Source organism: Vulpes vulpes, chromosome 4 (genome assembly GCF_048418805.1).
Source record: "Vulpes vulpes isolate BD-2025 chromosome 4, VulVul3, whole genome shotgun sequence".
NCBI classification, from domain to species: domain Eukaryota; kingdom Metazoa; phylum Chordata; class Mammalia; order Carnivora; family Canidae; genus Vulpes; species Vulpes vulpes.
This window is the reverse complement of record NC_132783.1, coordinates 79,256,380-79,277,400: the sequence shown is the minus strand read 5'-3', so window position 1 is coordinate 79,277,400 and position 21,021 is coordinate 79,256,380. Positions and strand designations below refer to the sequence as shown.

Genomic DNA, 21,021 nt, shown 5'->3' with positions numbered 1-21,021 from the left:
TATTTTTTTCAAATTAATGTTTTTGCATTCTGCGGGTAAATACCTAGTAGTGGAATTACTGGATTGTATATTATTTCTATTTTTAATTTTTTGCGGGACTTCTGTGCTGTTTTCTGCAATGGCTGTACCAATTTACATTCCCACCAACAGTGTTCCTTTTTCTCCATATCCTTGTGAACACTTGTTATTTCTTGTCTTTGTGATTCTAGCCATTTTGACAGATGTAAGATGATACCTTATTGTGGTTTTGATTTGCATTTTCCTGACACTGAGCATTTTTTAATGTGTCTGTTGGCCATCTATAGGTCTTCTATAGAAAAATGTCTCTTTAGGATCTCTGCCCATTTTTAAAAAAATTTTTTAATTTATTTATGATAGTCACACAGAGAGAGAGAGAGAGGCAGAGACACAGGCAGAAGGAGAAACAGGCTCCATGCACCAGGAGCCTGACGTGGGATTCGATCCCGGGTCTCCAGGATCGCGCTCTGGGCCAAAGGCAGGCGCTAAACCGCTGCGCCACCCGGGGATCCTTCTCTGCCCATTTTTAATCAGATTATTTGCTTTTTTGGGTTGAGTTGTTTAAGTTCTTTTTTTTTTTTTTTTTAAAGATTTATTTATTTATTTATTCATGAGAGACACAGAGAGAGAGAGGGGCAGAGACACAGAGGGAGAAGCAGGCTCCCCTTAGGGTTAGGGAGCCCGATGCAGGACTGGATCTTGGATCCCAGTATTATGCCCTGAGTCAAAGGCAGACGCTCAACTGCTGAGCCATCCAGGCGTCCCTATAAGTTATTTATATATTTTGAATATTACCTTTTTTGGGATATATCATTTGCAGATACCTTCTCTCATTCAGTAGGTTGCTTTTTTATTTTGTTGATTTTTTTTTAAAGATATTATTTATTCATGAGAGACAGAGAGACAGAGGGAGAGGTAGAGCCAGAGGGAGAAGCAGGCTCCATGCAGGTAGCCTGATGTGGGACTCGATCTTGGGACTCTGGGATCATGCCCAGAGCTGAAGGCAGATGCTTAACTGCTGAGCCACCCAGGCACCCCTGTTGATGGTTTTCTTTGCTGTGTAAAAGCTTTTTATTTTGGTAAAGTCCTAGCAGTTTATTTTTGACAAATACTACTATTTTTGACAAATACTACTATTTTTGATGGGAACAAAAGTACAAAAATCAATAAATTTGTTTTATTTTTGGTTTTTATAAGCCTGTCTTGGGCACTTGATGATGAATTTATAGATAAAATTAGGGATCCCTGGGTGGCGCAGCGGTTTAGCGCCTGTCTTTGGCCCAGGGCGCGATTCTGGAGACCCGGGATCGAATCCCACGTCGGGCTCCTGGTGCATGGAGCCTGCTTCTCCCTCTGCCTGTGTCTCTGCCTCCCTCTCTCTCTCTCTCTCTCTCTCTCTGTAACTATCATAAATAAAAAAAAATTAAAAAAAAATTTATAGATAAAATTAATGTATATGCTGCAGATAATGCTATATTAAATTAGATTAATTTATTTAGTTAAAGATATTACTTTAAGTAATCTCTATAGTCTTTACGATCCTGAGATCAAGAGTTACATGCTTTATCTACTGAGCCAGCCAGGTGCCCCATTACATTTTAAATATAGCTTAGAAAACAATAATCTGGGCAGCCCAGGTGGCTCAGCGGTTTGGCACTGCCTTCAGCCCAGGGCCTGATCCTGGAGACCTGGGATCGAGTCCCATGTCAGGCTCCCTGCATGGAGCCTGCTTCTCCTTCTCCCTCTGCCTGTGTCCCTGCGTCTCTCTCTCTGTGTGTCTCTCATGAATAAATAAATAAAATCTTTAAAAAAAAGAAAACAGGAATCTTGTTATAAGTTGACCTACCTAGGCATGTTAATTATAATGACAGGTCTTGGTATTTATGATTTTATGATTTATTTATTTATTTGAGAGAGAGCATGAGCGAGGATGGAGGAGGGAGGAGGGTAGGATTGGGCTAAGCAGGCTCACTACTTGATGCAGGGCTCCATCCCAGGACCCTGAGATCATGACCTGAGCAAATGGCAGACACTTAACTGACTGAGCTACCCAGGTGCCCCTGGAATTTTATGGTTTAAAAACATAAATCAGGGGCATCTGGGTGGCTCAGTTGGTTAAGCTTCCAGCTCTTGATCTCTGCTCAAGTCTTAATCTCCGGGTCCTGAGTTCAAGCCCCATATTGGGCTCCACACTGGGTGTGGAGCCTACTAAAAACCAACCAAACAAAGACATAAATCATTCATCTTTTTAATCTTGGAATTCTCTTGGAAAGCATATTATCTTGTTTGTAGGTTGTATACGACTAAATGACTTGCTGTTGTCGCTACGGTGTTTTCATGAACTATAAAGCAGCTGTTTCTAACTTGTCTTAGGTGGTTTCTCTGGAGAGCACCACATACATTTAACACAGTTAATAGTGACTCATGCTCTGCAAAACCAGTGAACTCTGTAAAGTTAGCCTCATTTAGTTGTCCCAGTAACTATGACATAAATAATAGGCATTTTAGCATTTAGTTCACTTATTTAATCAATTTTTAGGGATCCCTGGGTGGCGCAGCAGTTTGGCGCCTGCGTTTGGCCCGGAGCGTGATCCTGGGGACCCGGGATCGAATCCCACGTCAGGCTCCCGGTGCATGGAGCCTGCTTCTCCCTCTGCCTTTATCTCTGCCTCTCTCTCTCTCTGTGTGACTATCATAAATAAATAAAAATTTAAAAAAAAATCAATTTTAAAAAAAGACTTTATTTATTTATTTGAGGGAGAGATAATGAGAGAGCAAGAGCAGGGGTGGTGGGGAGGAAGGGCAAGGGAGAGGGAGAAGCAGGCTTCCCACTGAGTAGGGAGCCTGATGCCGGCCTTGATCCCAGGACCCTGACATCACGACCTGAGCTGAAGGCAGATGCTTAATGGACTGAACCACTCAGATGCTCCTAATTCACTTATTTTATACAGGGAAAATAGTGGGGTTTTTTTTCCTAAAGATTTTATTTATTCATCTCACACACACACACACACACACACACACACACAGAGAGAGAGAGAGAGAGAGAGAGAGAGAGAGGCAGAGACATAGGCAGAGGGAGAAGCAGGCTCCATGCAAGGGGCCCGATGTGGGACCCGATCCCGGGACTCCAAGATCACGCCCTGGGCCGAAGGCAGGTGCTAAACTGAGCCACCCAGGCATCCTGAAAATAGTGTGTAAAGACTGTTAACTTCACAATGTAAAATATAGTTCAGTTAATTTTCCTCTTTAATTTATTGGAAACCTAAATATTTACTATCTAAGAAAAATTCTATGTATTTCTTCTTTGTGTAAAATTGAGAAGCATAAACAGTGTTCATGTTGTAGAAGTTAAGTATTTGTCATGGAATTATTGTATTACCTCTGCTAATTTGCTTTATGTTATTTTCAAAATGGAAATAACTGACGTTTTTATTTTTTTTAATTTTTATTTATTATTTTTTTAAGATTTATTTATTCATTTTTAGAGATAATGAGAGAGCAGAGAAAGTATGAGTGTATGCATGTGTGTTGCGAGGTGGGGGTAGAGGTAGAGGGGGAGAATCTTTCAAGCAGACTCCCTGATGAGCAAGGAGCTGGTCATGAGGCTGGATCCCATAACCCGTGAGATCATGACCTGAGTCAAAACCCACAGTTGGATACTGACCCAACACCCATGCACCCTGACTTTTTGATTTTAAAATTATAGTTATGAAAAAAAATTATAGTTATATGTTGATTGCTGAACACACATGCACACATGAAAGTTAAAGTTTTTATTTGACAAAACATACAGTGTTTTCACAGCTTGTTTTGTATACACTGCTGAGCCAAGAGAGGAGAGCTGACCCAGAGGCCGGCCTGCTCCTTTACCTCAAGACTGGCAACATGTACCCTGTGCCTGCCAACCATCTTGATAAAAGAGGTAGAGTTGTTCTTTCTCAATTTACTTCCCTGGGTTTTATTTGTTTGGTTTTTCCTTTAACCTTTAGTAACCTTTAACCTTTAGTAATCAGGTATATATACCTGAAAATCATTCACTGTATTTGCTAGGCCTAAAATATAATGTGTGGTTGTGGTTTTATTTATTTGCTTATTTGCTTATTTATGTATTTTTAGTTGTATTTTTTATTTTTTTATTTTCTTAAAATATTTTATTTATTTATTCATGAGAGACACACAGAGAGAGGCAGAGACACAGGCAGAGGGAGAAGGCTCCATGCAGGTAGCCTGACTTGGGACTCGATCCTGGGTCTCCAGGATCACGCCCTGGGCTGAAGGTGGCGCTAAACCTCTGAACCACCCTGGCTGCCCTAGTTGTATTTTTTTTTCTATTTTTCTATTTTTTATTTTTTTTATAATAAATTTATTTTTTATTGGCGTTCAATTTACCAACATTCAGAATAACACCCAGTGCTCATCCCGTCAAGTGCCCCCCTCAGTGCCCGTCACCCATTCACCCCCACCCCCCGCCCTCCTCCCCTTCCACCACCCCTAGTTCGTTTCTCAGAGTTAGGAGTCTTTATGTTCTGTCTCCCTTTCTGATATTTCCCACACATTTCTTCTCCCTTCCCTTCTATTCCCTTTCACTATTATGTATATTCCCCAAATGATTGAGAACATAAAATGTTTGTCCTTCTCCGATTGACTTACTTTACTCAGCATAATACCTTCCAGTTCCATCCACGTTGAAGCAAATGGTGGGTATTTGTCGTTTCTAATGGCTGAGTAATATTCCATTGTATACATAAACCACACCTTCTTTATCCATTCATCTTTCGATGGACACCGAGGCTCCTTCCACAGTTTGGCTATTGTGGCCATTGCTGCTATAAACATCGGGGTGCAGGTGTCCCGGCGTTTCATTGCATCTGTATCTTTGGGGTAAATCCCCAACAGTGCAATTGCTGGGTCGTAGGGCAGGTCTATTTTTAACTCTTTGAGGAACCTCCACACAGTTTTCCAGAGTGGCTGCACCAGTTCACATTCCCACCAACAGTGTAAGAGGGTTCCCTTTTCTCCGCATCCTCTCCAACATTTGTGGTTTCCTGTCTTGTTAATTTTCCCCATTCTCACTGGTGTGAAGTGGTATCTCATTGTGGTTTTGATTTGTATTTCCCTGATGGCAAGCGATGCAGAGCATTTTCTCATGTGCATGTTGGCCATGTCTATGTCTTCCTGTGTGAGATTTCTCTTCATGTCTTTTGTCCATTTCATGATTGGATTGTTTGTTTCTTTGGTGTTGAGTTTAATAAGTTCTTTATAGATCTTGGAAACTAGCCCTTTATCTGACACGTCATTTGCAAATATCTTCTCCCATTCTGTAGGTTGTCTTTTAGTTTTGTTGACTGTATCCTTTGCTGTGCAAAAGCTTCTTATCTTGATGAAGTCCCAATAGTTCATTTTTGCTTTTGTTTCTTTTGCCTTTGTGGATGTATCTTGCAAGAAGTTACTGTGGCTGAGTTCAAAAAAGGTGTTACCTGTGTTCTCCTCTAGGATTTTGATGGAATCTTGTCTCACATTTAGATCTTTCATCCATTTTGAGTTTATCTTTGTGTATGGTGAAAGAGAGTGGTCTAGTTTCATTCTTCTGCATGTGGATGTCCAATTTTCCCAGCACCATTTATTGAAGAGACTGTCTTTCTTCCAATGGATAGTCTTTCCTCCCTTATCGAATATTAGTTGACCATAAAGTTCAGGGTCCGCTTCTGGGTTCTCTATTCTGTTCCATTGATCTATGTGTCTGTTTTTGTGCAAGTACCACACTGTCTTGATGACCACAGCTTTGTAGTACAACCTGAAATCTGGCATTGTGATGCCCCCAGCTATGGTTTTTTTTTTTTTTTTTAATTCCCCTGGCTATTCGGGGTCTTTTCTGATTCCACACAAATCTTAAAATAATTTGTTCTAACTCTCTGAAGAAAGTCCATGGTATTTTGATAGGGATTGCATTAAACGTGTACATTGCCCTGGATAACATTGACATTTTCACAATATTAATTCTGCCAATCCATGCGCATGGAATATTTTTCCATCTCTTTGTGTCTTCCTCAATTTCTTTCAGAAGTTCTATAGTTTTTAGGGTATAGATCCTTTACGTCTTTGGTTAGGTTTATTCCTAGGTATCTTATGCTTTTGGGTGCAATTGTAAATGGGACTGACTCCTTAATTTCTCTTTCTTCAGTCTCATTGTTAGTGTATAGAAATGCCACTGATTTCTGGGCATTGATTTTGTATCCTGCCACGCTACCAAATTGCTGTATGAGTTCTAGCAATCTTGGGGTGGAGGCTTTTGGGTTTTCTATGTAGAGTATCATGTCATCGGCAAAGAGAGAGAATTTGACTTCTTCTTTGCCAATTTGAATGCCTTTAATGTCTTTTTGTTGTCTGATTGCTGAGGCTAGGACTTCCAGTACTATGTTGAATAGCAGTGGTGAGAGTGGACATCCCTGTCTTGTTCCTGATCTTAGGGGAAAGGCTCCCAGTGCTTCCCCATTGAGAATGATATTTGCTGTGGGCTTTTCGTAGATGGCTTTTAAGATGTTGAGGAATGTTCCCTCTATCCCTACACTTTGAAGAGTTTTTATTTTTTATTTTTTCACTTTGAAGAGTTTTGATCAGGAATGGATGCTGTATTTTGTCAAATGCTTTCTCTGCATCTAATGAGAGGATCATATGGTTCTTGGTTTTTCTCTTGCTGATATGATGAATCACATTGATTGTTTTACGAGTGTTGAATCAGCCTTGTGTCCCGGGGATAAATCCTACTTGGTCATGGTGAAAATTTTCTTTATGTGTTGTTGGATCCTATTGGCTAGTATCTTGTTGAGAATTTTTGCATCCATGTTCATCAGGGATATTGGTCTGTAATTCTCCTTTTTGGTGGGGTCTTTGTCTGGTTTTGGGATTAAGGTGATGCTGGCCTCATAGAACGAATTTGGAAGTACTCCATCTCTTTCTATCTTTCCAAACAGCTTTAGTAGAATAAGTATGGTTTCTTCTTTAAACGTTTGATAGAATTCCCCTGGGAAGCCATCTGGCCCTGGACTTTTGTGTCTTGGGAGGTTTTTGATGACTGCTTCAATTTCCTCCCTGGTTTTTGGCCTGTTCAGGTTTTCTATTTCTTCCTGTTCCAGTTTTGGTAGTTTGTGGCTTTCTAGGAATGCGTCCATTTCTTCTAGATTGCCTAATTTATTGGCGTATAGCTGTTCTTTTTAAGAAGAATTTTAACAATATACTGTATAATTGAAAACATCTTTAGCCTTTTAAAATTTTATTATATAAAAATTTATTTTAAACTTGTCTTGTGGGCAGCCCCAGTGGCGCAGCAGTTTAGCGCCACCTGCAGCCTGGGGTGTGATCCTGGAGACCCGGGATCGAGTCCCGCGTCGGGCTCTCTGCATGGAGCCTGCTTCTCTCTCTGCCTGTGTCTCTGCCTCTCTTTCGCTCTCTCTGAATAAATAAATAAATAAGTCTTAAAAAAATATAAAAAAAAAATAAACTTGTCTTGTATTTAGATACTCTAGATAGCTGTATTTATCCTTAGCATTTAGCTAAAAATACCAGCTTCACAATATTTATCAGTTATGAGATATATGGTTGTTTAAAAGAACTTACCAAGTAAACAAAAATTTAAGGAAATATACACCGAAATGTTCATAGTATCTAGTGTAATGGGAAATACAAATGTTCATTTTATGTTTTTAAATCTTGAAGTTTTACATGAGAAAGATATATAATAAACTTCACTTAATTCTTAAACACCTCCTTCCCTTTTTTTCCCACAGAATTATTAAGGCTAAGAAACCAGATGGCATTCTCTTTGTTTCACCGTATTAGTAAATCTGCTATTGAAAAGGAAAAGACAAAGCTTGCTCCTTTGCCACAAATAATTGAAGACCAGCAATCTTGTAAATATTGTTCACAAATTGGCAACTGTGCTCTTTATAGCAGGTAAAAACATTGTCTTTCAAAAGTATTAATTCCAATTCAGTGTTAACTCAATAATAGAATGCCTTTTAAACTTTTTCCAAAAGTGGTTATTTTAATCTTGCTACAAATAGTTTCTGGGGAACTGAAATAATTTTAGGACTTAATCGAATCTGGGTAAGAAAGATGTAGTACAGGGGCACCTAGCTGGCTCATTTGGTGGAGCATGTGACTTGATTTTGGGTTTTAAGTTTGAAAAAATGTAGGGTGTAGAGATAGCTGAAAAATAAAATCTTTTTTTTTTTTTTTTTAAGATTTTATTTATTCATGAGAGACACAGAGAGAGACAGAGACAGAGACAGAGGCAGAGGGAGAAGCAGGCTCCATGCAGGGAGCCTGACGTGGGATTCGATCCCAGGTCTCCAGGACCAGGCCCCGAGTTGAAGGCAAGCACTAAACGGCTGAGCCACCTGGGCTGCCCTGAAAAATAAAATCTTAAAAAAGGAAGTATAGGAATTTTAAATGTTATATAGCTTTTCTTAAATGAGACTTTCAGAATTCTTCTTCTTTTTTTTTTTTAAGATTTTATTTATTTATTCATGAGAGACATAGACAGAGGGAGAAGCAGGCTCCTCATAGGGAGCTCTGTATGGGACTTGATCCCCAGACCCAGGATCACGCCCTGAGCCGAATGTAGACGCTCAACCACTGAGCCACCCAGGTACCCTGAATTCTTCTATTTCTTAATTGCTTTGTGTAGTTAAAAACAAGAAAATTGGGGTAGCCTGGGTGTTTCAGCAGTTTAGCGCCGCCTTCAGTCCAGGGCCTGATCCTGGAGACCTAGGATCGAGTCCCACATTGGGCTCCCAGCATGGAGCCTGCTTCTCCCTCTGCCTGTATCTCTGCCCCCCACCCCCCCACTATGTCTCTCATGAATAAATAAATAAAATTAAAAAAAAAACACGGGGAAATTGGTTCTTTCAGACATATAACTTGATATAATTCAACAGACTTGTCTTCCTGTTTATATATGCCTATTTTTCTTTTTTTAGGATTTAAAAAAAAAATTTACTTATTTATTCATGAGAGACATAGAGAGAGAGAGAGAGGCAGAGACACAGGCAGAGAGAGAAGCAGGTTCCATGCAGGGAGCCCGATGTGGGACTAGATCCTCGAACCCCAGGATCTCGCCCTGAGCCAAAGGCAGGTACCTAACTGCTGAGCCACCCAGGCATCCATTTTTAAGATTTTTTAAGTGATCTCTACACCCAGCATAGGGCAGTAATTTACAATCCTGAGATCAAGAGTTGCATGTTCCACCTACTAAGCCAGTCAGGCACCTATGTATCTATTTTTCTACATAGGGAATGTTTTTCAGGTGTCATAAAAAGTGGTTTGTATTTATACCTTCATAGGTCAGTGAGTGTTTTTAAGGACACAAAAAATAGTTAGATGTATATATAGAGTAGGAAACAAGATCAAATCAAGACCAAAGTTCCAGTTCAGCCTAAGAATTCCCACAAAGGGGGATGCCTTGGTGGCTCAATGATTGAGCGTCTGCCTTCGGCTTAGGGTGTGATCCCAGGATCTGTGCTTGAGTCCTGCATCGGGCTCCCTATGGGGAACCTGCTTCTCCCTCTGCCTATGTCTCTGCCTTTCTCTCTCTGTGTCTCTCATGAATGAATAATAAATCTTTAGGGGAAAAAAAAGGGGATGGCTGGGTGGCTCAGCGGTTTAGTGCCTGCCTTTGGCCCAGGGCGTGATACTGGAGTCCTGGGATCCAGTCCCACATTGGGCTCCCTGCATGGAGCCTGCTTCTCCCTCTGTCTGTGTCTCTGCCTCTCTCTCTCTCTCTATCTCTCACGAATAAATAAATAAAATCTTAAAAAAAAAATTCCCATAAAGGACTTTTCAAAGTATATCATACAAAAGCTCTTTTAATGCAAAGGAGCATGAACTCTGGGACGTTTGGGCCTATAGGAGAAGCATATTTTTTTGAAATATTGTTTTATTCTCTATGTTTTGTATGCTGTCCTATAACACTTGTTTCTGTTTAAAAATCGAAAAATTAGTGCTCACTTCAGCTGCACATATACTAAAAATTGAAAAATTAGTATTAAGCATAATTGATACTCTATGTAATTAACCGTGTTTTTATGTTGACTTTACTGGCACAGAGCTGTATGTACAAATTGTGACTTTGAGAGATGAAGGTGTACACAATGTGTAAAATTGCTATAATTATAGGAATGAAAACTAGAGCATACCAAACTTAAGTAGCTATTAGGGTGATAGTCCTTAAAAGCAAAATAATGTTATACTGGGTTTTGTAAGCATTTTGTTTTGTAAAAAGCTATTTGGCTTATAAAATGTTGAAATGACTTTTTTTTTTAAGATTTTATTTATTCATAAAGAGAGAGAGAGAGGATATAAAAATTAAAAATATTTTATTTATTTATTCAAGAGAGACACAGAAAGAGAGGCAGAGAAGGCAGAGGGAGAAGCAGGTTTCATGCAGGGAGCCTGATGTGGGACTCGATCCCGGGACTTGATCCCGGGACTCCAGGATCACGCCCTGGGCTGAAGGCAGGCGCTAAACTGCTGAGCCACCCAGGGATCCCCTGAAATGACTTTTAAAGAAAATTAGGACCTGTGGTTAAAAGTTACAGTGATCATCCCTCTGGGCCCAGTGGTTTATATGATGACCTTTGCTCCGTTTACAGCAGGGTTTGAAGCAGAGCTCTTTGTCAGGAACCCTGCCCAAGGTCCTCTGTTCACACATTCCTGTGCTGAATAAAGTGTGTTTGACTCTAAAAAAAAAAAGTTACAGTGATCATCATGTATGTATGCTTATTTCAGAAATAACCTCATTTTTATAGCTAGCCAGTGAAATGTTTTATATACATCTTTCTTTAGAGCAGTTGAACAACAGACGGATGACAGTTCAGTCCCGATTAGCATGCTGCCCAAAATAAAAGAAGAAACCCAACATCTAAAGCTTACACACTTGGAGTATTTTAGCCTTTGGTGTCTAATGTTAACCCTGGAGTCACAATCAAAGGATAATAAAAAGAATCACCAACATATATGGTTAATGCCTGCTTCAGAAATGTAAGTGGTTCATCTAATACAGTAAAACTTCAGTAATTTAGATTAGCTAATGGGATGGTATTTAGAATCAGGAAAAATACGGGATACATGATATCATGGCAGAGATGTGCAATTTTGTATATTCATGCCAACTCTAGATGGCTGTCAACGAATTGTCTCTAAGTAGGAGCACTGTTATTTTCATTATAAATATGTCTTGAGTAATCTTATTTTAAAAATTATTAGTCCTTTTTCATCAGTGAAAAGAGGATAAAATTTAATATGAGGTGAATTTTAGCATCCTAGTACAAATTAATGACGTTTTACTTAATACTTTAAATACTAGTCTTTAAGACGTTCATATTTTCAGATTCAAATTTTCTAAAATTGGTCCATCTTTTATTTTGTGAGACATATTTTTAATTTTTTTAAATTAAAAAGAACTTTTTTAGTTTCAGAGGTAGAGTTTAGTGATTCATCAGTTGCATACAGAACCCAGTGCTCATTACATCACATGCCCTTCTTAATGTCCATCACCTAGTTGCCCCATTCCCTTACCCACTTCCCTTCCAGCAACCCCCCGTTTGTTTCCTATAGAGATCTATTTTTTACAAGTTTTTTTTTTTTTTTTTTTTTTAAGATTTATTTATTTATTCATGAGAGACACAGAGAGAGGCAGAGACATAGGCAGAGGGAGAAGCAGGCTTCTCGCAGGGAGCTTGATGTGGGACTTGATCTTGCATCCTGGGATTATGACCTGAGCCAAAGGCAGAAACTCAATTGCTGAGCCATCCAGGTGTCCCTATTTTTTACAAGTTGCTTATAAAGTAATTTTGTATGTCTTTGCTTAGTATTTTTCTTTATGTAATATTTCATTCCATTTGATCCACTTATTTATAACTTTCCAGTATGAATGTTGATTTTAATGTAACTTTAGAAATAATTGGACTGGGATCCCTGGGTGGCACAGCGGTTTGGCGCCTGCCTTTGGCCCAGGGCGTGATCCTGGAGACCCGGGATTGAATCCCATGTCGGGCTCCTGGTGCATGGAGCGTGCTTCTCCCTCTGCCTGTGTCTCTGCTTCTCTCTCTCTCTCTGTGTGACTATCATAAATAAAATAAAAAAAATTAAAAAAAAAAAGAAATAATTGGACTGTTATTTCCTTCATAGTAAATTTTTTATTTTTATTTATTTATTTATTTATTTATTTATTTATTTACTTATTTATTTATTTATTTATTTTTCCTTCATAGTAAATTTTAACACAAGGAATCATTACAGTGGATAAAATTTAAGTTGTTTTTGATAGACTGCGTAAGTATAGTGACTGTCAAGTGTACATGCCAACAAGCTTCTGAAGTTGTACTTAGTAGTGTCTAAAGGTTGTAAATACTTAATACTTATTTCTTAGAAGCAGTGGAATTATCAACTTGCTTGCCATTATTTTAGTAACAATAATTATAAATCCTCTTGTAAATGCTAAAGAAATAGGTACTTATTTTCTTCACATCAACTTCAGGAAAAACATGATCATTTTGTCTTGTAATGTTACGTGTATCAGCATAGGAAGTGGGGATGTTGTTTAAGCTTCAAAGTGCTGATGCACATGTTGTTCAGAGTTCCCAGCCTGTGAATGAAATAAGGTATGTACTCCTTAGCACTTGTCCAGATGTCTTTTGATGAGGGATTATTTCAAAACTCAGAATGTTTCTTAGCATTTCTGACACTTTAATGTAGATTGTGGAAAGTGTAAAACTGATTGAGTAGGTATTAACATTATAGCTTCCAGGGGCCAGATGAACAAGTAAATTGTGGGAAAATGCAAATTCAGTATTTTTATATATGATGTAAATGGAAGCTTTCTCTCACTGTCTTTCTTTCTGTTTCTTAGGGAAGAGAATGGCAGCTGCATTGGAAACCTGATTAGAACAGAATGTGTAAAGACAATTTGTGATGGACAATATTTACATAATTTTCAACGTAAAAATGGTGACATTCCTGTCACAAATCTAATGGCAGGTGATAGGATTATTTTAAGTGGAGAAGAGAGAACACTATTTGCTTTGTCTAGGGGATATGTGAAGGAGATTAACGTGACATCAGTAACCTGTTTATTGGACAGGTAATGAAATGTCCCTCTGGTGGGATAACAGCTTTATTGATACATAAGTTGCACACTATACACAGTTTATTCATTTAAACCATTATTCATGGTTTTTAGTATATGCTTAGAGTTGTGTAGCCATCACCAAAATCATATTTTGAAAAGAATATTTTCATCACCCCAAAAGAACCCTTGTGTCCTTTGGTATTCATTCCTCCTACGCCAGGCAGTCATGTTTCCTTTTTGATCCTATAGATGTCCCTGTTCTGAACATTTCATAGAAATGGGATCTTATACTATGTGGCCTTTTGTGACTGACTTTTTTTCCCTTAGCACAATGTTCTTGAGATTCATCTTTATGTAGTAGGATGTATCAGTGCTTCATTACCCCCCCTCCTTTTTTAAGTAATCTCTATGCCCAATGTAGGACTTGAACTCACAACCCCGAAATCAAGAGTCCCACACTCCACCAGCTGAGCCATCCAGGTGCTCCACTTCATTCGCTTTTTTATTTATTTTTTAAGTTTTATTTATTTATTCATGAGAGACACAGAGAGAGGCAGAGACACAGGAAGAGGGAGGAGAAGCAGGCTCCATGTGGGGAGCCCGATGTGGGACTCGATCCTGGGACTCCAGGATTATGTCCTGGGCCGAAGGCAGGCGCCAAACCACTGAGCCACCCAGGCATCCCCTTCATTTGCTTTTTAAAAAAAAAATTGAGGTAGGGCGCCTGGGTGATTCAGTGGTTGAGCATCTGCCTTTGGCTTGGGTTATGATCCCAGGGTCCTGGGGTCTTGGGGTCCTGGGATTGAGTTCCACATTGGTCTCCCTATGGGGAGCCTGCTTCTCCCTCTGCCCGTATCTTTGCTTCTCTCTGTGTCTCTCATGAATAAATAAATGAAATCTTTTTTTTTTTTTTTTTAATTTATTTATGATAGGCACACAGTGAGAGAGAGAGAGAGAGAGAGAGGCAGAGACACAGGCAGAGGGAGAAGCAGACTCCATGCACCGGGAGCCCGACGTGGGATTCGATCCCGGGTCTCCAGGATCGCGCCCCAGGCCAAAGGCAGGCGCCAAACCGCTGCGCCACCCAGGGATCCCAAATAAATGAAATCTTAAAAAAAAAAATTGAGGTAATGCCACATAATCTAAAATTGACCACTAACCATTTAAAAATGTACAGTTCAGTGACATTTAATACATTCATAGCATATCATGTAAATGTCACTTCTATCTAGTATCATTGCCCTGAAAGAAAATGTACCCATTAACTAGTCACTACCCCTCTCCCCAGCCCCTGGCAATAACCAGTCTGTTTTCTGTCTGTTGGGTTTATCTCTTCTGGATATTTCTTTCTTTCTTTCTTTTTTTTTTTAAAGACTTTATTTACTTATTTGAGAGAGAGAGAGAGAGAGATAAGCAGACTCCCCACTGAGCGGGGAGCCCAACTCTGGGGCTCAATCCCAGGACCCTAAGATCACGACCTAAGCCGAAGTCAGAGACTTAACCCACTGGGTCACCCTGTACAACATATTATTTGTTTGTTTTGTTTTATTTTGTTTGCCTAGCTTCTTTTACTCAGTATAATGTTTCTGAGGTTCATCTATGTTATGGCTGAATAATATTCGGTTATGTAGATAGGCCACATTTTGCTCATCTATTCACCAGCTGATGGACATTTGTGTTGTTTCCACTTTTTGGGTGTTATGGTAATGTTGCTATAAATATTCACATACAGATTTTTAAAAAACATTTTATTTATTCATGAGAGAGAGAGGTAGAGACATAGGCAGACAGAGGAGAAGCAGGCTCCATGCAAGGAACCTGATGTGGGACTTGATCCTGGAACTCAAGGATCACGCCCCAAGCCGAAGGCAGACACTCAATCACTGAGCCACTTAGGCATCCTTCACATACAAATATTTACGTGAATTTATATATATATATATTTATATTTTTAAGACTTTATTTACTTATTTAAAGATTTATTTATTTTAGGGAGAGAGAAGCAGATTCCCCTCTGAGCATGGAACCTGACGTGGGGTTCGATCTCAGAACCTTGAGATCATGGCTTGAGCCGAAGTCAAGAGTCGGGGGCTTAACCAGCTGAGCTACATAAGCGCCCCTATGTGAATATATTTTTATTTTCCTTTGTAGAGACCTATTAATGGAATTCTTGGGCTGTGTACTAATTTTGAGTTTAACATTTTGAGAAACTACCAAACTGCTAAACTTTTGCTTAGTATATTCTGTTTCATAATACTAATTGTAGACCTGATTTATCTAGTTCTTAGGACACATGAATGGCAGGCAGGCTAGATTCCCTATTAGCTGTGAATCTTATTTGTAGCAGTGTGGGCACTCACCGTTTCATTTTATCCTTCTAAAAAGAACTGTTTTGGGGACCTGGCTGGCTTAGTCAAGCATGTAACTCTTGATCTCAGAGTTGTAGGTTTCGAGCCCCATGTTGGGTGTAGAGATTACTTAAAAATAAAGTCTTTTTAAAAAGAGACTTTTTTTTTCCCAATTTGTGGTTGTGACAAAGTATATTTATCTCTGTTAAAACAAAGTGAGTTCATTTAAAGAAAAATATTAAGTAAATAGAGTAGTTGATATGAAAGTTTGTGGTTGAGACCACTATCCATGTTCACCAATATCTACATTCCCCTCTTCCTGTACTTCCAGCCTTTCTTGCATTCAAGTGCAGGCTATGCATTGCCATATTTTAATGGATGGAGATCAGCAATTGGAATGCAGTGACTTCTGGGTAACTGCCCTGGACTTGTCCAGGGTTGTTCTCTACCAGTCAGTATTTTTAGTTTAACCATAACCAGCCCTTGTCTGGGTTTCATGACATTGGAGTATAAGTCACCTTGTTTCTTTTGTCTGTTAGAGTATCCTGTAGTCCCTTGCAGTTATTTATTTAGTGCCTATCCTGCTTTGCAAAACCTTGAGAAGTTTATAATCTTATGGGTAGACAAACATATTTTTGGTCTAATATGATAAGTGTTTGAATTGAAGAGAACATGGGTGAGAGGCATTTAACCCAGTTTTAGGAAGCTCAGAGAAAGCTTTTTGAAAGAAGTCATTCTGGATCTTCATTTGGTGGATTAATTAGCCTGATGGAGCAATGTGAGAAGAGTATGCCAGGCAGAGGAACATGACACATAAAGACATGATGGTGTGATATGCTGTGAAATGGAGTATTCAGGAAACTGCAGGAATGTGAAAGATGGAGAGTGTAGGGGCTCCAAGGTGGCTCAGTCAGTTAAGTGTCTGCCTTTGGCTCAGGTCATGATCTCAGAGCCCTGGGATGGAGTCCCAGTCAGGCTCCCTGCTCAGCAGGAAGTCTCCTCCATTTCCCTATGCCCTTCCCTGCTCTGCTCCTCTGGGCAAGGGCTCTCTCTCAAATAAATAAATAAAATCTTAAGAGAAGAGTGTGTGATGAGGGAGGTCAGTTCATAGAAGGTCTCATATACCATGTTATGTTGTGACTTTATTCAGATGTATTGAAGAGTTTTAAACAGAAGAGTAAATCAGATTTGCATTTTTCTGTGGATGCATTGTGAGAAGTCATTAATTAATAGAGATGAAAGTGAAAGCATAGACCCCAGGAAACTTACAGGGTCCAGGCTAGCAGTAATTTCTTTGGCAGTAAAGATGGAGTGACTTCTAGAAGTATTTAGAAAGTAAAATTGGCTGACATTTGGATGCTGACTGGATGTGGAGGTTGGGAAGAGGTAAGGGAATGGGAGAAGGAAGGAATAAGGTAATGGTATGGGGACAAGAGTTATTGACTAAAATCAGAATGGGGATCAGATTCAGCAGGGATGAAGATTTGTTCAAGTTTGAATGTATTGAGTTTTAAAAGCCTGGGTTTTGACCAAGTGGAAAGATTTTGCTGCCGGCTAGACATCCAGACCTGAAGCTTGGGTGAGCAATGAGGTGGAAGAGGAATGTGAGGTCAGGCGTCAAAGTGTAGATTTGGGATTTAGAGCTACATGAGGGCATGGAACCAAAGGAAAAAATAGTAGGGCAGGGGACCAGGGAGGGGACCCTAGGAAACCCCAGAGGTTTAGGAGCTGGGGGAAGAGTGGGAAAAGACATCAGGAAAGATCTTTGTTCCAGATTGGAGGAGAGAGGGGCCATGTGCTCAGGATCCTTCTAGGGGTGGTGAGCCCAGGCTAAATTGCAAAGCAAGGCCTAGTGAATTGTGAGCAGGTATTGTAGATTCCTGATTAATTGCTTTGACCTTAGTGTCTCATGCCCTTCCCTACTTTTCCCCCCTCTTCTTGCCAATCCACCATTCTTATATTATCTGATTGGCAAGTATGAATTAGGGCCTGGTAGCCATTTGTTTTTTTAAAAAAGAATTTAATTTATTTATTTGAGAGAGCAGGAGAGAGAGAGAATGAGCAGGAGAAGGGACAGAGAGAGAGGGAGAAGTAAACTCTCCCCACAGTATGGAGCCCCATGCGGACTCGATCGCAGTACCCTGAGATTATGTCCTGAGCCAAAAGCAGATGCTTAACCAACTGAGCCACCCATGTGCCTCTGGTAACCATTTTTTTTTTTTTTTTCTGGTAACCATTTTAATAGCTATCCTGGCTCATTTACTCTTTTAGGACAGCAGTATGTTTTCTATACAGACCTACTGACCATGTTAAATGAAAAACATTCATGTACACCTGTTTTGCTGTTTTAGGAACGTGTCAGTACTCCCAGAATCAACTTTGTTCAGATTGGACCAGGAAGAAAAAACTTGTGATATAGATACCCCATTAGGAAATCTTTCTAAATTGATGGAAAATACCTGTGTCAGGTTTGTAACAATGAGCGAGTCTGAAATTTACCCCACTTTTCCTAAGGAATGTTATTTCTAACAGCATTTCCTTTTCTTTTTAGCCAAAAACTTCGAGATTTAATCATTGACTTACGTGAACCTCAGTTTATATCCTACCTCAGTTCTGTTCTTCCATATGATGCAAAGGATACAGTTGCCTGCATTCTAAAAGGTATGTGATAATCAGCATGTCTGCTTCCATTGATTGTTCTTGGTTGTATTTATAATTGAATGTGCATTATTATCTCGCATTTTTATAACTTATTAAACTTGTGATAATAGTTTTTAGACAGATTCTCTTGGGAAGAAGTTTACATTTATCCCTTAATATCACTGTGACATTTTCTTACTTTGAAAAGACGTATTGAAGAACAGAGTTGAATAGAGGCTGCAAGTTTCTTTCTTTTCTTTTCTTTTCTTTTCTTCCTCCCTTCCTTCCTTCCTTCCTTTCTTGATTTTACTTATTTATTCATGAGAGACACACAGAGAGAGGCAGAGACACAGGCAGAAGGAGAAGCAGGCTCCATGCAGGGAGCCGGATGTGGACTTGATCCTGGGATTCCGGGAGCCGAAGGCAGATGCTTAACCGCTGAGCCACCCAGGTGTCCCGAGGCTGCAAGTTTCTTATAGTTAATTTGCTCACTGAAATCCAACATTCTTTTTCCTATTATTTTTAAATTTAAATGTAGGTTTGAATAAACCTCAGAGGCAAGCAATGAAAAAGGTACTTCTTTCAAAAGACTACACACTCATTGTGGGTATGCCTGGAACAGGAAAAACAACTACAATATGTACTCTTGTAAGTAAGGTTATTATGCTTTTGCTTAGAGACTCTTTAAATTGGCTTCTCAGTTCGGAGAATGTGATGTTTTCTATCAGAAGAGCTGAATTTTAGATCAAAAGGCTTTATTTCAAATTAACCTTTTAGAATGACATGAGAAATATAAAAGCTGTCACAAAAAGTTGTAATCATGTTGTAGGTTTCTTGTATTTAGGGTTGTCTGAGATCTCTTTCTGTTGGTGGCATGTATATCATTGTATGCTTTCCTTCCCTTTTTCTTAAAAAATATTTTATTTATTTAATCATGAGAGACACAGAGAGGGGCAGAGGGAGAAACAGGCTTCACGCAGGTAGCCTGATGCGGGACTTGATCCTAGGACTCTGGGATCATGCTCTGAGCCAAAGATAGACGCTCAACATCAAGCCACCCAGGTGTCCCATCCTTCCCTTTAAAATTGAGAAATTTCAGGACACCTGGGTGGCTCAGCAGTTTGGTGCCTGTTTTGGCTCAGGGCATAATCCTGGGGACCTGGGATCGAGTCCCACGTCGGGCTCCCTGCATGGAGCCTGCCTGTGTCTCTGCCTCTCTCTCTCTCTCTGTGTCTCTCATGAATAGATAAATAAAATCTTAAAAAAAAAAAAAAAGATAATGCCATGTTATTTTCATAAAACCTTTTGACTTCATAATTTTGTAAAATGTTACCTTGACTCAGCTCAAAATGATGCTTCTATTTAAGTTTAAGCATGTTAAAAATTATCTGGAATTAAAAGTAATGCTATTTTCCTTTCTTTTATTCATTATTAGGTAAGAATTCTCTATACCTGTGGTTTTAGTGTTTTGTTGACCAGCTATACACACTCTGCTGTTGACAATATTCTTTTGAAGTTAGCAAAGTTTAAAATAGGATTTTTGCGTTTGGGTCGGACTCAGAAGGTACATCAAGACATCCAGAAATTCACAGAAGAGGAAATTTGCAGATCGAAGTCCATTAAATCCTTAGCTCTTCTGGAAGAACTGTACAACAGTCATGTAAGTACAATTATTGCATAATAATACCAATAGTAATTTTTGTAGACAGACCAAGTGGAGAAACACCATTCTGGGAAATTTTGTCACATTGACCAGTTTTTTTTATTTTTTTATTTTAAAGATTTTATTTATTTATTCATGAGAGACACAGAGAGAGAGAGAGAGAAAGGAACAAACACAGGTAGAGGGAGAAGCAGACTCCATGCAAGGAGCCTGATGTGGGACTCGATCCCGAGTCTCCAGGATCACACCCTGAGCTGAAGGCAGTGCTAAACCGCTGAGCCACCTGGGCTGCGAGACCAGTTTATTAATTTATAGTTTGTCTTTGCTTTTGAACTGAAATGATGTTTCTGGTTTATTCAGGGCTCCCATCTCCTAGTTTAAAATACCCTAGTTATGGAAAACGCCCATTTCTCTCTACTCACAAGGCTTCTGACACTAGTGGAGTTAGTGCAGATTCCACAGGTTAAGGCTCAGCCGCTTACTAAGATTGCACTACCCTCTTTAGTTCTCAGCTCTCAATTGGGGGCCTCCTGTTCATCTGAACAACCAGGCGTAAATCAGGGTTCCTATGACCACATCCTTAGGTTCAATAATTTGCTAGAATGGCTAACAGAATTCAAGTAAGTGCTTTACTTATTATATTACCGGATGTGTTATACAGGATGCAATTTAGGAACAGTCAAATGGAAGAGATGCATAGGGTTAGGAATGTGGAAAGGGGCATGGAGCTTCTATATCCTCTCCAGATGAACCACCTTTCCAGCACCATGATGTGTTCACCTTCCCTAGAACCTCCCTGAACCCCTTTGTGTAGGGTTTTCATGGAGATTCCATCATGTAGGCACAATTGATTAAACCATTGGTGGTTGGTGATTAGCTCAATCCCTTGCCCCTCTACCCTTCCCTAAGTAGAAGATGGGGCTCTGTCCTCTGGGTAGGGTTGGGTAGGGATGGGGCTGAAAGTTCTAACCTTTTAATCTCTAGATTGGTTCCTCTGGCAACCAACTCCTGTCCTCTCAGCAAAAATGCAGGTATTGTTGAAAGGGATTTACTATGAATAACAAAAGATATTCCTCTCACCCCTAACACTGAGGAAATTCCAAGGGTTTTAGGAGCTCTGTGTCAGGAACCCAGAGGAAGATGAAACATGTATTATTATATTACAATATCATACCTAGAAAACTACTAATAATTAGGATTTTTTAGCAAGTTTGAATTCAAGA

General features: G+C 39.5%; 1 protein-coding gene across 1 annotated transcript in view; it reads left to right on the top strand.

Moving 5' to 3' along the window:
* Positions 1 to 21,021, top strand: part of DNA2 (DNA replication helicase/nuclease 2) — a 54,920-nt gene that overhangs the window by 20,357 nt on the left and 13,542 nt on the right. The window contains exons 7-14 of the mRNA XM_026003612.2: positions 3,826 to 3,943; positions 7,806 to 7,971; positions 10,864 to 11,058; positions 12,929 to 13,159; positions 17,847 to 17,963; positions 18,047 to 18,156; positions 18,674 to 18,783; positions 19,571 to 19,795. Coding sequence (XP_025859397.1) covers positions 3,826 to 3,943; positions 7,806 to 7,971; positions 10,864 to 11,058; positions 12,929 to 13,159; positions 17,847 to 17,963; positions 18,047 to 18,156; positions 18,674 to 18,783; positions 19,571 to 19,795 — 1,272 coding nt within the window. The remainder of the gene's footprint in view (positions 1 to 3,825; positions 3,944 to 7,805; positions 7,972 to 10,863; positions 11,059 to 12,928; positions 13,160 to 17,846; positions 17,964 to 18,046; positions 18,157 to 18,673; positions 18,784 to 19,570; positions 19,796 to 21,021) is intronic.